Here is a 13,570-nt window from a genome sequence, read left to right on the forward strand (position 1 = left end):
TCCGCAAGCTAGGTCAAAGGCAAAACTGTTATCTAAAATGTTTTCTCTCTCCTTATACTAAGATATATAGCTAGCTAGGTCGAGGGCAAAAATGTTATCGAAAAAGCTCTCCCTCCTTAGCTGGACAAAAATACTAAAGAGGTGTTTAGATCCAAGAGTGTTAAATTTTGGCATGTCTCATCGGATATTATGTAGGGTGTCACATGGGGTGTTTGAGCACTAATGAAAAAACTAATTACAGAATCCGCCAGCAAACCACGAGACGAATTTATTAAACCTAATTAATCTATCATTAGCAAATCTTTACTGTAGCACCATATTGTCAAATCATAGAGCAATTAGACTTAAAAGATTCGTCTCACAAATTAGTTGCAATTTGTTATTTTTTTAGCCTATATTTAATACTTCATGCAGGTATTTAAATGTTCGATGTAACAGAGTGTAAAATTTTGGGGTGGCAACTAAGCAGGCCCTAAGATAATGCCTACATTGTTTTTGACAAATGACACAAAAATAATGCTTTCTAAAATAATCCTAGTTTAATTAATATATTGAACCCAAGCAAAAGCCAAACAATATATTTATGGGTTAATGCCGATTGGAGAAATCGCCAACAAAATAAAGAAATCAATCTATGTTTGTTTTTTTCTTCGTTTACCTTTATATCCATGTGTAGATAGTAGTTCTTTTTGCCGTTGCTTGTTATATCTTACTTGGAAGAATAGCTGGTTTCATTTCTGGGTTAAGTAGACTTTTCCATTAAAAAATAACCTAAGTCGATCTTCGATCTATATATGATTAGTATTAATAACCCATGTGAATGCACATGGTTATCAATATAGTTGTACATACTGAAAATGGACTTGAAATATGCGGGTATACTACTGAGAAACAGCAAGAACCGGGAAGAAGAACCAGCTTGATATTAGTTGAAGGTAAAAAAAAAATGTCCTTTCTCTATCTTGTTTGAAAAAAAAAAGAAGTTCCGAAAGGTGAAATGAAGTCTGCTTTAAAAATTCTAGGTCTGGTGAATTTAATGCGGTCTATATATTATGGTCTGAAACAACTTTCACTCAAGGAAGGAAACTGACAATTCATATCAAAGCAGCAGTCTTTGAATTGAACATGAGTACATGTCACTAACATGTGGCAATGAAGGAGAAATCATGCCAATTACTCCCTCCGTCCCGAAAAAAACGAATCATTCTAGTACAACGAATCTGGATAAAGATATGTCTAGATTTATAGTACTAGAATGTGTCACATCCAGTACTAGATTAGTTTTTTATGAGACGGAAGGAGTAGTTCAACAGGAACACATAGAACCATTTCAGGTTACACTGCAGCACGCACGTTGCTCAATTAATGCGACTCGGCTTGGGTGACATTGGCTAGCTATGTCACAACGTGACATTGGATAAATCTGGACCATCCGAAACAAATCAAATGGAGATGCCGCTTGGGCCCACCTGCAGATGCAAAATAATACCCAATCCATCATTCCTGCGCGTCACGGCGTCCCAGATCCATCCATCGCGCGCGCTTCGCCAGTTCGCCTCCTGTCGCCGTGAGCCAGCTGGGAGACTCGCCGCCGCCGCCGTGACCGGAGAGCGCCGTGAGTGGGGAGGTGACCGGGCGAGCGCCGCGCGAGGGCGTCCGCGCTCGCCTCGCCCGCGTTCGTCACCCTCACGGCGGTGCATGGGCGATGGCGGCGGTCGCCGGAGGTGGAGGAGAGGATGTCCAGGGTGAGCCAGTACTCGACGCTGTGCTGCAGGTTCAGGCCGCCCGGGTAGCACGGCGCGCCGGTCGCCGATCACGTCCGGCCACGCCGCGCCGGCCGCCTTGCCGTCCCACCCCAGCATGCCGAAGTGGAACTCCGGCGGGAGGTCGTAGAGGTACACCCTCAGCAGCGCGCTCTCCGCGTCGCACGTCGCCGCCGCCGTCGTCGTCGTCTCTCCCGACGACGGCTGCCGGGTGGTCATCGCCGCCGGAGAGCCCGCCTCGACGGCGCCGCGTGACGTCGCGTTCCCGCTGCTCGCCGGCATCTCCGCTTGGCTGCTTCTAACAATAATGCCATCGTCGTCATGCTCGCCGCCGGCGGTCGCCGCGAGGACGGCGCCGTCGATCCGCGAGCTGACGAGAGCCCAGCAGGAGAAGGCGAGGAGGGAGACCGCGAGGAACACAACGTAGCGGAGCGCCCGCCTCCGGTGCTCCGCCGGCGGTGCCGCCGCCGGCGATGGCTGCATTTTACTCTCCGCCACCATCCACGACACCAGCGCGCGCGAGCAGCGCAAGAAACCAGCCAAACTCATCGCTGGAAATGAAAGTCGCCAAAAACAAAAATTTCAAACCCCGAATTACTTACTGCCAAAGATCAAATCAAAGAAACGAGCTGCTGCTCCATTTCAACAACCCCCTGCAGATCGATCGATTGAGCCGCGGTCGTCAGTTAATTCGTAACCCAAGAACACGGATTAACTTAATAACTGGTGAGATCGATATCAAACACGATCATGGCAGGGATGATCAGGAACTACTAATCCTATATACCTATACGGGACTAGCTATCCATCACGCGACAGATTTTTGGGTCCAAATCATACAGATTTTAGATAGTTGGATTAGGCTCATTTGATCACTTGATTAGAAGAGTCTATACATGTATCAACATATATTAATTATATATACATATATTTTATTTATTAGATCTTTACATCGCAAAAAAAAATATCACCAACTCATCTACTAAAAGTTACAGTGTAATTACACTATAGTTACACTGTAATTACACTATAGTTACACTATACTATAATTATAGTGTAATTACAGTACACTTACATGTCATATCAACTGAAATTACAAATGTAATTTTAGTTATATAAGACTGTAATTTTATATTTTAAAGAAAATAACAAATACACATTTACTTACACAGTATTTTTACCAAAATTACAGTGCACTTACATATCGTATCAACTGAAATTACGAATAGTAATTTTAGCTATATAGGACTGTAATTTTTTGCACTAATCAGCGAAATGAAAAAACACATGTTTAGCTAAATCGAATAGGGAGGAGGAAGCGGAATCAGTGAGAAAACGGTTCCGGACACGGCGCACTAATCAAACAATTCGCACGGAAACATGGGCCCCACGCGGCCTCATCGCCCCCTTGCGCTCTAATCAGCACAAATCGCGGCGTAGATCATACGGTCGAAAAAACGTCAAATACGAAGGAAAAAAAAATCACGCGACAAATTAATATATAGCAAATTCGTAATTTAAATCTTTAAATTTTAACATCACAGCGTTGGCCCGTAATGCATGCATGTTAATTTTCCTCACCCATCATCTGTAGGCCCATGTGCGAAGGGTCAGCTGGCCCATGAAAACGAACAGATCTCAGAGCATATCGAACCGTTAAAAATTCGAGTGATATCCCACGAAAAATCTATCGACAGATGTTTAGCAAAATCACAGGCTATAATGCATCCCTTTGTAAAACCGGTGAACTCAAGTTCCCGTGGTAATATAGTATCCAGTTTTAACTGACGTGGCAGCTGAGTAAGTGTGGGATCCACATGTCAAGGCAATTCGGTCTAAATAAAAAAAGAGAGTAAATTTCACAAAACTACAGTTATTTTGCACAATTTATCCCAAAACCACATATTTAAGAGCTTGTTTCACAAAACTACAGATTTAGTGTCTCTGTTTATCATAAATCTACAGCTACTTGCACAATCTATAACAAAACTACATATTTAAAAACTTGTTTCACAAAACTATAGATTTAGTATATTCATTTATCACAGAACTACACATTTAGTGTCTTCATTTATCAGAAAACTACAGATTTAGTGTGTCCTTTATTACAAAACTACAGGTTTTAATAATGCTAAAACATATAGTTTTGTGATAATGAAGACACTAAACTTGTAGTTTTGTGATAAATGAAGATATTAAATCTATATTTTTGTGAAACAAATTCTTAAACATGTAGTTTTGTGAAACAAGTTCTTAAATCTGTAGTTTTGTGATAAATTGTGCAAAGTACATGTAGTTTTGTGATAAATGAAAACACTGAATCCGTAGTTTTGTAAAATAAGTTCTTAAATTTGTAGTTTTGTGATAGATCGTGTAAAGTGTTTCTAGTTTTATGAAATTTACTCAAAAAAATTGGAGGACCCCACATGTCAGTGACCCATCATATCCTTCTCCCTCTCTATTTTTCTCCACTTTTTTTATCGGCGATGTTGGTGGTCGAGGAGGAGGGTGTCGGCGGCACGCAGCTGCATGGGGCCATATAGGAGGGGAGGGGCATGAACGGGAAAGAGCCAGTGAGGTCACGATGAGCGGTGACGAAGACAACGCTGTTGTCGAGAGCAGCTCGACTGCGACCGGACGCCTTCGTGGGAATCCTTCGTGCCATGACCCTCCTTGACTGCATCCCCACCGTGCCGCCGAGTCACACTTCTACATTGAGCTCAGCTCCCCCGAGAATCCTGCCACGACCCCCTCCTTGCCACGCGGCCCTCGCAACGACCCCACACCCACTGCCGAGGTGCTCTGCCGTGCCATCCTGGAGATACAGGCAACACTAATGGCCATTGAATAGTGCTGAAAGCTTGTGTGTCATGGCAGTGAATAGAGCACGCGTCGGTGTTGGCGGTGTCGAGGTCGTGGCCGCCTACGACAAACGGTGCTGCTCCAAGGACGCCATGTTCGAGCCCCACTGCCTTGCAACTGCTGTCGTCCTATTGTCTTCAGGGTGCCACTCCTCACAGGTGTGGTCAGCGGCAGTCAAAAGCCGTCCTTCGTGACGTAAGATACGGCCATAGACTAAATAATTTATCTCTAGGTGGACAAGCTCTTCAATGTCACGAGAGTGGTTCAGGGAGCGCCGCCCAAGCGCGCTCCCGCCAATAGCACTGTCTTCATCGCCATTGCCTTGGATCTCCTCAACGGCTGCTTCCTGGTTGCGCCCCTCCACGGTAGCAACCGTTCGGTCCACTGGCCACCCCTGTCTATGCCACCCGTGGCCGAACGCCCTTCTCCCTGCCCCCCACCGGATGCTAGCCGTCGTCCCTATCGACGCCGCCGGTGGCATGCTGCTTGACTTGGTGAGGATGGGGAACAGAGGGGGGTGTTGAGAGGAGGAAGAAAGTGCTAACCACTAACATGTGGGGTTCGCGTGGGTCCTACACTGACTCAGCTTGCTACGTAAGCTAAAATAGTGCATAATACTGCCTAGGACTTTGGGTGATCCAGCTTTGTAAATTGAGGTGTCCATTATATATGGTATTTCGTTTTAGGGATGAGTTTCAGACTCGGCGATAAATTGAGAGATCTAAAGTGAACTTATTCCTAACCTAGGTTTTGACATTGCCGATAATCTGGTATGGTAGCAAATCAAACAAGGGACAAACCCTTAGGGGACAGGTGCCACCTCTGGCCTCCGTCCTAATTCCTGTTCCACTCCACCAGGTTTCTCATCGTCGCCGCCGACACAGCACGTATTCTTTGTGTTGCTTCTTCCGCTCGTCTTCTTCCTCTCGTCTCATGAAAATCCTCTAATCCAAAGAAGGAATCGTGTACAAGTGAAACGGGATATTTTGTCAAAGTTAATGGGAAGACCATCGGAGGTATTTTGTCACTCATGGGGTGACTTGAGTGATCTTCAGGACATGTTGATGTATGATAACGGCATAACGCACATATATGCACGTTATTGTAAGTTAGAATCAAAATTTATAGTATATAGGAGTATGTTTGTTTGGTCGATCTCGTCAAACACGAAACCCTACGAAAGACGCATCTTTCCACACCGAAACCCAGTAGAAAATTTGGGCTGTTGTATGCTACACTGTTTACAATTTTCCTCTCTTGAAAATACACATGTTGAGGGTAGTAGAAAGCCTTGATTTTGTGACTTCACTCAAAAAGAACATTTGATACAACATACATTTCCTAAATTCCTGATACCAAACTCAAAATTAAAAAAACCGGTCACCTAAGTTATAACCTCTCGATGGCAATGTGCTCCTGCAGTTCTGGTGTTGTACATGTATTTCGTAATATTTTGCAACTGTTGAATATACTCCAGTTATTTTCGCAAATACAGTTGCTGCCTTTTGTTGGGTAGCTCCACCAGGCAAAATATCCAATGAAGTTCCATTATAGTTTTGTTGGCTATGCAGGTCTCTGTGCTGCAAAGTGACCTCTACCGTCTGTCCCGGAGATATTATGCCGACTGCTGGAGAGACCTATATTGAATATATGCCCACAGTTTTCAAAACATTAAGCTCACAACAGTGAATTAATAATGGTGAAGAATAAAACAAGCAAAACAAGTAATAACAAATTCTGGAGTCTGCCTTTACTAATGCCAACGCGTCAATCTACTACTACCTCCGTTTCAGGTTATAAGATGTTTTGACTTTGGTCAAAGTCAAATTACTTCAAGTTTGACTAAGTTTGTAGAAAACAATAATAACATTTTCAACACAAGACAAATTTATTATGAAAATATATTCAATTATTGATTTAATAAACTAATTTAGTATTATAAATATTACTATATTTGTCTATAAACTTAATCAAATTTGAAGTAGTTTGACTTTGACCAAAGTCAAAACGTCTTATAACCTGAAACAGAGGGAGTATAACTGAAACCATATGCTCTCTTTTGTCATAACTCTTGATACTGAAGAGACTAATATTTCTACTACTCTGCAGTTGTGCCCATGTAAAACATGAGAAATTCGGTCGTGCAAAGTTTTTGTACGTTGCTAGTATTAGATTATTTTAATAAAAATACAGTAAAAGGAGTCAGACAAAGCATTGACTCACCTTTAGCCATGCAGGAAAAGCAGAGAAATGTGTGCTGGACAAATTTGGTGCTTGTCCAATGATCTCAAAACAAGCGATGACTTCTGTTCTGTTTTGCAATTTCACAACAGATGGATTCCGATCTTGCAAGATGATGTTAGAATTATTTATATTTACTCCAGGGAATGCTTCAAGTTCCTGAAGCAAATGCACCACTTTATTATTTGAGCTCATTAGCTCCACATATTTCTGCCTCATTGTCTGTTTGTCAACATAAGCAATATCCAAATTGAACACAGATTTTATAGGTTTGTGATCACTATCTGTTGCTTCCATGCAAGAGTCATACCTGGAAAACATAATAACAAGGTATTGACATATTTTAAGCTTTTTCGGGTTAAAAAAAAATGCACAACAAATAACTTACAGTGATATTGAAGAAACCACAGGACAATCCAAGGAACACTCATTCCCTGAACTAACTCGGCTATCACGATATAGGATTCTGTCACACCAGGCAGGAATGCGCCTCTTCTCACTGCTATCATACCCTATATGACAAATAAAGGTGATGATCTTTATATGTACTTTGGGATTCCACGAATAAAAAACAAAGTAAGATACCTGATAAGCCTGCTGTATGTTTCTCAAATTTGTATGTAGGGGGAAACTTGAAATCCCCTTCGCGTAGTCCCTGGAAGACTCTCCCAGATCTCATTTCTGCTCGCAGTTGGTCATTATTTTTTAGCCAGTCAAAGCATCTCCGGGAAACTAAGCCCATTGCATCATCATAGGAAATATCATAAAGGCGGTAATTGAAGTCACCAAGAAAGACAATCATCTCCGTGTCTGACAACTCAGGCATTCTTGATCCCTGTAAATTATAATAGGAACAACTTAGTATATCAAGATGAGAATCTACTCCCTATCCACCGAGAAAATGTAATGAACCAACATTAATACACCATACATTTGCTCCTCGAAGAAGCTGGCCAGTAGAACTAGAAACTGCAAGACCACCAAAACAAGTAACAGTGTATAAGATTTGCTCATTGCTGATTGTAATATCACAACAAATTTACAGGTCATTTGACTTGAATGCCCATTGGAAAATACTGAAAAATAATGGGAAAAGGTTGAACAAACACCTGATGTTGTCATTATTCCACTCGAAGGGGTGGCAAAGGTCATTGTTCTAAAGACATGGTCAAAATCTTCATTCCGTCGACTCACAGCTTCCATATGAGCAGCAAAATGGCAATTTACAAAGCAAATACTCCTATCATGTATTCTCATCCTCAATCCCACTGCTCCCTAATATAGGCATACATGAACAAAGCAGCAGATAAGACAGAATACAGTCCTTTTGAAGTAATATCTGTACTCCCCCAGAAAAATAACAGAACTAGTGGGTGGTTACATTTTAGGCCCATAATGTGTTTTAAAAATTTGCCTTTTTTTTTTTCATTTTCTGATCAGTATTGCACACCTCTCATTCATTAATTGTATGCACAAACCACCAGATATCATCTTGGTAACAATGATTTATTGGTTTTGCACAACTGCTACCAAATGAATATGGGGACAAATGTGAATAATCTTTTTGCTTAGTGCATCGTTAACAACTTGAACTTTCAGAACTTCCAAGATGTTCATTTTAAACAAGTGAACAAACAATGTTCAACATGTGAATGCATGAAAGAAAACAAATCAAATAGCACTTGCTGTCACACTACATTTCCATCATATAGCATATATTCCTTTTTATTATATACTGCATGCCTATATGGTATATCTTATCCTCCTTGCTACCTTTCTCTAGAATGAACTAATTAGCATTGTGCTTAAACATGAAAGGGAGTTTTGGCATATAGTGGCCAGCAAAGGTATTCCCCCCCTTAACTCAAATGTTCCAGAATATGAACACATCTCCAATAAATATGATGGCTAAAGCATGAAATGCTTAGATCAAAACAAAATTTGTCATGATATGTTTGATAAGTCAAATGCCTCATAAACAACATTTCAAGCTCATCTTGCGTCAAGAAAGAGTGGGGCAATAAGATAACAGAAGTACCTTGTTGCCGATTGCTCGCCCTAATCCACATGCTACCGCAGCATTATCAATATCACCAATGAACTGCTTAAGATGTGTTCTGACCCTGAGAAAAAGAAGAAACTGAATAATTTATACACAAACAAAAGGCAGATGAAGCTGCAGGATAAAATAAGTCCTGAACAGATTACCATACACAGATAAGCAATCCAGCCATCTGCCTCGAGCCAACACGCTCAAAAGAGTAACCCTTTAACTGCTGCCCAATTGCATCCAACCACCAATCTCCGTTTGGGCTTCCCTCTAGCCCAACCTAAAGCAAGTGGACGTACAAAAGTATCAGGATTAGAAGTAGCAAAAACCATGCCAGTTTCATGTTATACTTTATTAATATTCTTGGGAAGTCTAACGGCAGAACGATCTTTAGCAAGAGTGCAAGACAAGGTTAAATCATTGTGTCATTGAGTTTCATCCATATGCTGCCACTCATTGCAAGGATGGCACATGGATCCTGTGCCAATCAGTGTTGTATTGTAGACATTTAATAAAACTGTGGCAAAAAATAGCTTAACTCTAGTCATACTGATAGAGAAAAGAGGTACAGCCTGTCAAACAAGCGTATTTTTTTGTGGTCAAGATAACATTGTACATTTGTACAACGAGGTATCTTATACATAATGATAATGATTATTCAACAAAAAAAATCAACAAGAGCAAGATGTCTAACAACACTCTTGTTCAGTGTTACTAGGATTTGGTCTGTATAATAGTAGCAGATGACTAAGTGCAAGTAAATAACAAAAACATGTGTTCAAATAACTTTAATTAAAAAAACTAGAACTTAAACTTGACTTACTGTTTCTTTAGCTGCAGACATTGCAAGAAAACCAGCACCCATGTCCACCTCCTGCAATCCAACTACCACTAACCCAACCTCTGGTGTCGGTAACTTTAGCCAAGCTCTTAGTGACTCATAAGATGCCTTTTCTTGCCCGACATTCCAAGAACCCACCAACACTTTCATGTATTCAAATTGTTTGTATAATGGCTCAGCCTCAATCAAAGTAGAACGCATAATGTTGTCAATAGGCCCTGGAGATGACAAATTCCATCCACGGACTCCGCCATGACCAGCCATTGTAAAGATGTATGAACCTCCAACAGCCATACTCAGAACTGGACTGCTATGTGCGATCCAGCCTCCTAGTAAGTTACCTTCCAAATCCAACAGCTGAATACTACCATCCATGTAACCGGCCCATATTCTTGTCCCAAAGCTGAAAATGCTTTGAACAGAACACAAATGATGCTGAAACTCTTGCAAACGGTTACCGTTGCCATCCCATCGAGCAAGACATCCATTTGCAGACCCTGTCCACATCATCCCATCAATTGACATTGCTAATGCTTCTATTCTTTGAGAATCATCTCCAAATCCTGCTTTAGCAGCAACTCTCCGGACTGCATCAGCCGCTCCCATTAAAGCATTTCGTGATCTCTGGAAAAATCCAACAGGACTGCGAGCTTTATCTTTCCTTGGCGCAGAGAAAAGGTTTTGCTTTGTTTCATAGCCAAATGGATCCTGAGAAGATAAGATATCAAAACGAGTATCGACTTGGCCATCCACGCTAATCACTTTCAGAAGCTCCTTGGTGCAAGAATCCCTATATGGAAAAATAGACAAGAATATAACAGAAATATACAAACAGCTGGACTAATGTCAGCCAAACGCAACACTAACAGATGAATGGATGCACGAAGTGTACCAGAGTGCAAGTGAGAGGTAACCAGCACTCCATACTTTTGATCTAGAATTGTCAGACAACAGAAGTTTTACATCTACGGCAGGCAAGGGACAGGCCCCTCCATCACTGACCATGGCTCTAAGGTCAATGAATGATCTTTCAACTAAAAAGGAGGTCTTACGCTTTTCTTCTCTTTGTAAAGAAAGGGACTTCTCAATTCCTTCTTCATACCAAACTTTGATTACTCCCCCTTCAGAGCCAGACCACAAATCACCTATGATGCATGCAAAGAGAAAAATAATCATTTTTGCATTTAAAAGACAACAACTATGAAGGAAAGCTGCCAAAACACAAGCAGTGAGTCTGCACCTTAAATGTAAAGGCTCCTTAAGTGAAAGGTTCGTGTCTTATGAGTGTAATTTGACGACAATGCATTGCTGTCCACATATTAACTGCGGACAAAAAGATATGATATCTGTCTGTTCATACCTTAGTACCTAGGTTTTACTAAATGGAAAGAATTTAAGTCCTTGTGCATTGATTGCTAGAATATATTATTATTACCTGCTTGAACGTTGGGCACCATGAAATAATTATATTCTAGATACGATAATGAGCACCATAAACATGATTGCTATATTCTAGATGATGTTGAAGAATTATACAGTACTGTTTATGGTAATTATCTCATAATCATTGGATTTCCATCTGTATTTTACAAGAATGTCCTGCAGAACATAGATTTATATGAAGTACATATATCTAGAGAGTTGAGAGTAAAAAGAATCTAAGTAACACATAATGTTGCATCACATTAAAACCAGAAAAAAGGCATAAACTGTGAAAAAGACAAAATCGGAAGTATATAAGACTGAAACTATGAGTAAGCACAAATACAAACATTAGTTTGGAGTAGAATCTCATGGTGGACTGCAGAACAAAAGAGGAGAGTTTACAGCAACATCTACACGGCCACTAGCTCAGACTCCTGGAATAGTTTTCAATGGATTGATTAGTTGGAGCTACGATTTCTACGTACTTCATTTTTGTACAGTAAGGTATGATAAAGTGGGTCCCTAATGAGGAGAAAAACTCCACCAATTGGTGTTTTGTGCCATCCATTACAATCTTTCTTCTTTCTTTTTGCAGAACTTTTGGATTTGCATTAAACGGCTGTATTGTTGTATAGTTACTGCATATATATGATAAAATTTAACGCATACAACATAGTTAAGGAGAATTACCATATAGAGAGGTGGTCAATGCGAATACTGGTCCACGGTGAGCTTCCCAGGCAATGCACTCCCCGGCCTCTAGTCCTCCTGGATCGGCGCTCCACCCCATGATCCAGCCATTGGCGTGGCCGCTCCACACAACGCCGCGGCAAGGGTCAGCCACGAGGCACAGCGCCGGCTGCGTCCTGCGCGACTCGCGGAACGGCGCGGCAGCCTCGTCGCCCCACCTCTGCCGAGACGCGGGCGCGCGGAAGGCGTCGGCGAGGCTCCACACCCTGACGCCGGCGTCGCCGACGGCCCACAGGTGCGAGCCGGTGGCCCCGTCCACGGCGATCGCGCGGAGCGCGGCGCCAGCCTGGGATTCCCTGGGCGGGCGCGGGCGCAGGTCGAGCGGCGGCGGGCGGTCGGCACGCACGGCGGCGCGCGGGGGCGGGCGGGTCGCGGAGGCGGACGCGGGGGCGGCGAACTCCTGGAGGGAGCCGGAGTGGTGCGCCCCCGGTGGCGGGGGCCAGGCGTCGGCTGCCGCCGCCGCGGCCGCGGCGGAGAAGGCCGGGAGGGAGTGGGTGGGGTGGAGGTGGTGGAGGGAGCCAGAGGAGGAGGAGGCAGAGGAGGAGGGGGAGGGGGTGGAGGCGGGCGGGAGGGAGGAGGAGCGGAGGGTGGGGCGCGGGGAGGTGGAGGGGATGGGGGAAGGGGGAGGGGGAGTGGAGGTGGAAGGGGAAGGGGAGGAGATGGAGGCGGAGAGGAAGAAGTCGTCGGGGAGGTCGTCCCACGGGGAGGGGGACGCGGCGGAGTCGCCGGGATCCGCCATTGGGGGGAGATCGGAGAGGAAGACGAGGACGAGGTGGCCGGCACAACACAAGCAGGTAGGCGAGGAGGACTCGCAGTCTCGCGCAGCAGCAGGCAGCAGTGTGTCGTGGACTCGTCGTGTGTCGGGGGGGTTTGGGCTGAGGCTCTGGGTCGTGCGGGGGTGGTGGGCCGACCGGACCAGACGGGCTAGTCGTTTACTGTTGACACGTCCTGGAAAGTGGAAACGGTATGTCTGTCTGTCACTGCAAGCCCATGCCCGATGCCCGGCATCGTGCTTCGCATGTCCTTTTTCTAATTTTAAGGATTGGAAACAAAGTTCTACTCCTGTTCTAAAATATCCCTTTCATATTATAAGACTTTCTTATATTACCCACATTTATATAGATTTATATAAATTTTGGCAATGCTAGAAAGTTTTATAATATGAAACAGAAGAAGTAATTGATTCTGAACGGATGAGACTTCCTAATACTACAACCTGTTCAAATTTGTAATAGAAAGTGTCTTATTTATTTAAATTTTCTTATATTTTTGGTACAGAGGGAGAGTACATGAGTGTATCATTCATTCAAAATCTATATTTTAGAACGGAGGGAGTAAATCACTACACGAGAAACATTATACATATATGTGATATCTCGGTGCAAGAAACGACTCTCACATTCTGCATTCTAACGTTAGTCTCTAACATATCGACCCAGACCCATAAGCCGTGGGCTTATGTTAGAGAACGTTATATTAGGGATCGAGTTTCACATTTTGTGTATATTTCTAACCAAATTCGGTCAGTGGTCTCCGCCAGGTTCATTTTGGTTCTGGCCATTGAATGGTCAACGACCCTATTACAGTCTCTTGGGCAATAATATCCAACAGAGAAAGAAACAAACGAAGTTCTAAATT

The 13,570-nt window shown here is 43.1% G+C and overlaps 1 protein-coding gene across 1 annotated transcript; it reads right to left on the minus strand.

Moving 5' to 3' along the window:
* Positions 1–5,535: 5,535 nt before the first annotated feature.
* LOC127763810 (type II inositol polyphosphate 5-phosphatase 15-like) lies at positions 5,536–12,751 on the minus strand. Its single transcript, XM_052288605.1, has 11 exons — positions 11,873–12,751; positions 10,650–10,902; positions 9,740–10,547; positions 9,075–9,196; positions 8,905–8,989; positions 7,976–8,141; positions 7,798–7,835; positions 7,452–7,701; positions 7,255–7,378; positions 6,849–7,176; positions 5,536–6,262 (listed from the first exon to the last, which is right to left on the minus strand). Exons 1-11 carry the CDS (start codon positions 12,669–12,671, stop codon positions 5,993–5,995), a joined length of 3,243 nt encoding a protein of 1,080 aa, XP_052144565.1. The 5' UTR covers positions 12,672–12,751; the 3' UTR covers positions 5,536–5,992.
* Positions 12,752–13,570: the final 819 nt, after the last annotated feature.

Source organism: Oryza glaberrima, chromosome 2 (assembly GCF_000147395.1).
Source record: "Oryza glaberrima chromosome 2, OglaRS2, whole genome shotgun sequence".
Classification (NCBI taxonomy): Eukaryota; Viridiplantae; Streptophyta; class Magnoliopsida; order Poales; family Poaceae; genus Oryza; species Oryza glaberrima.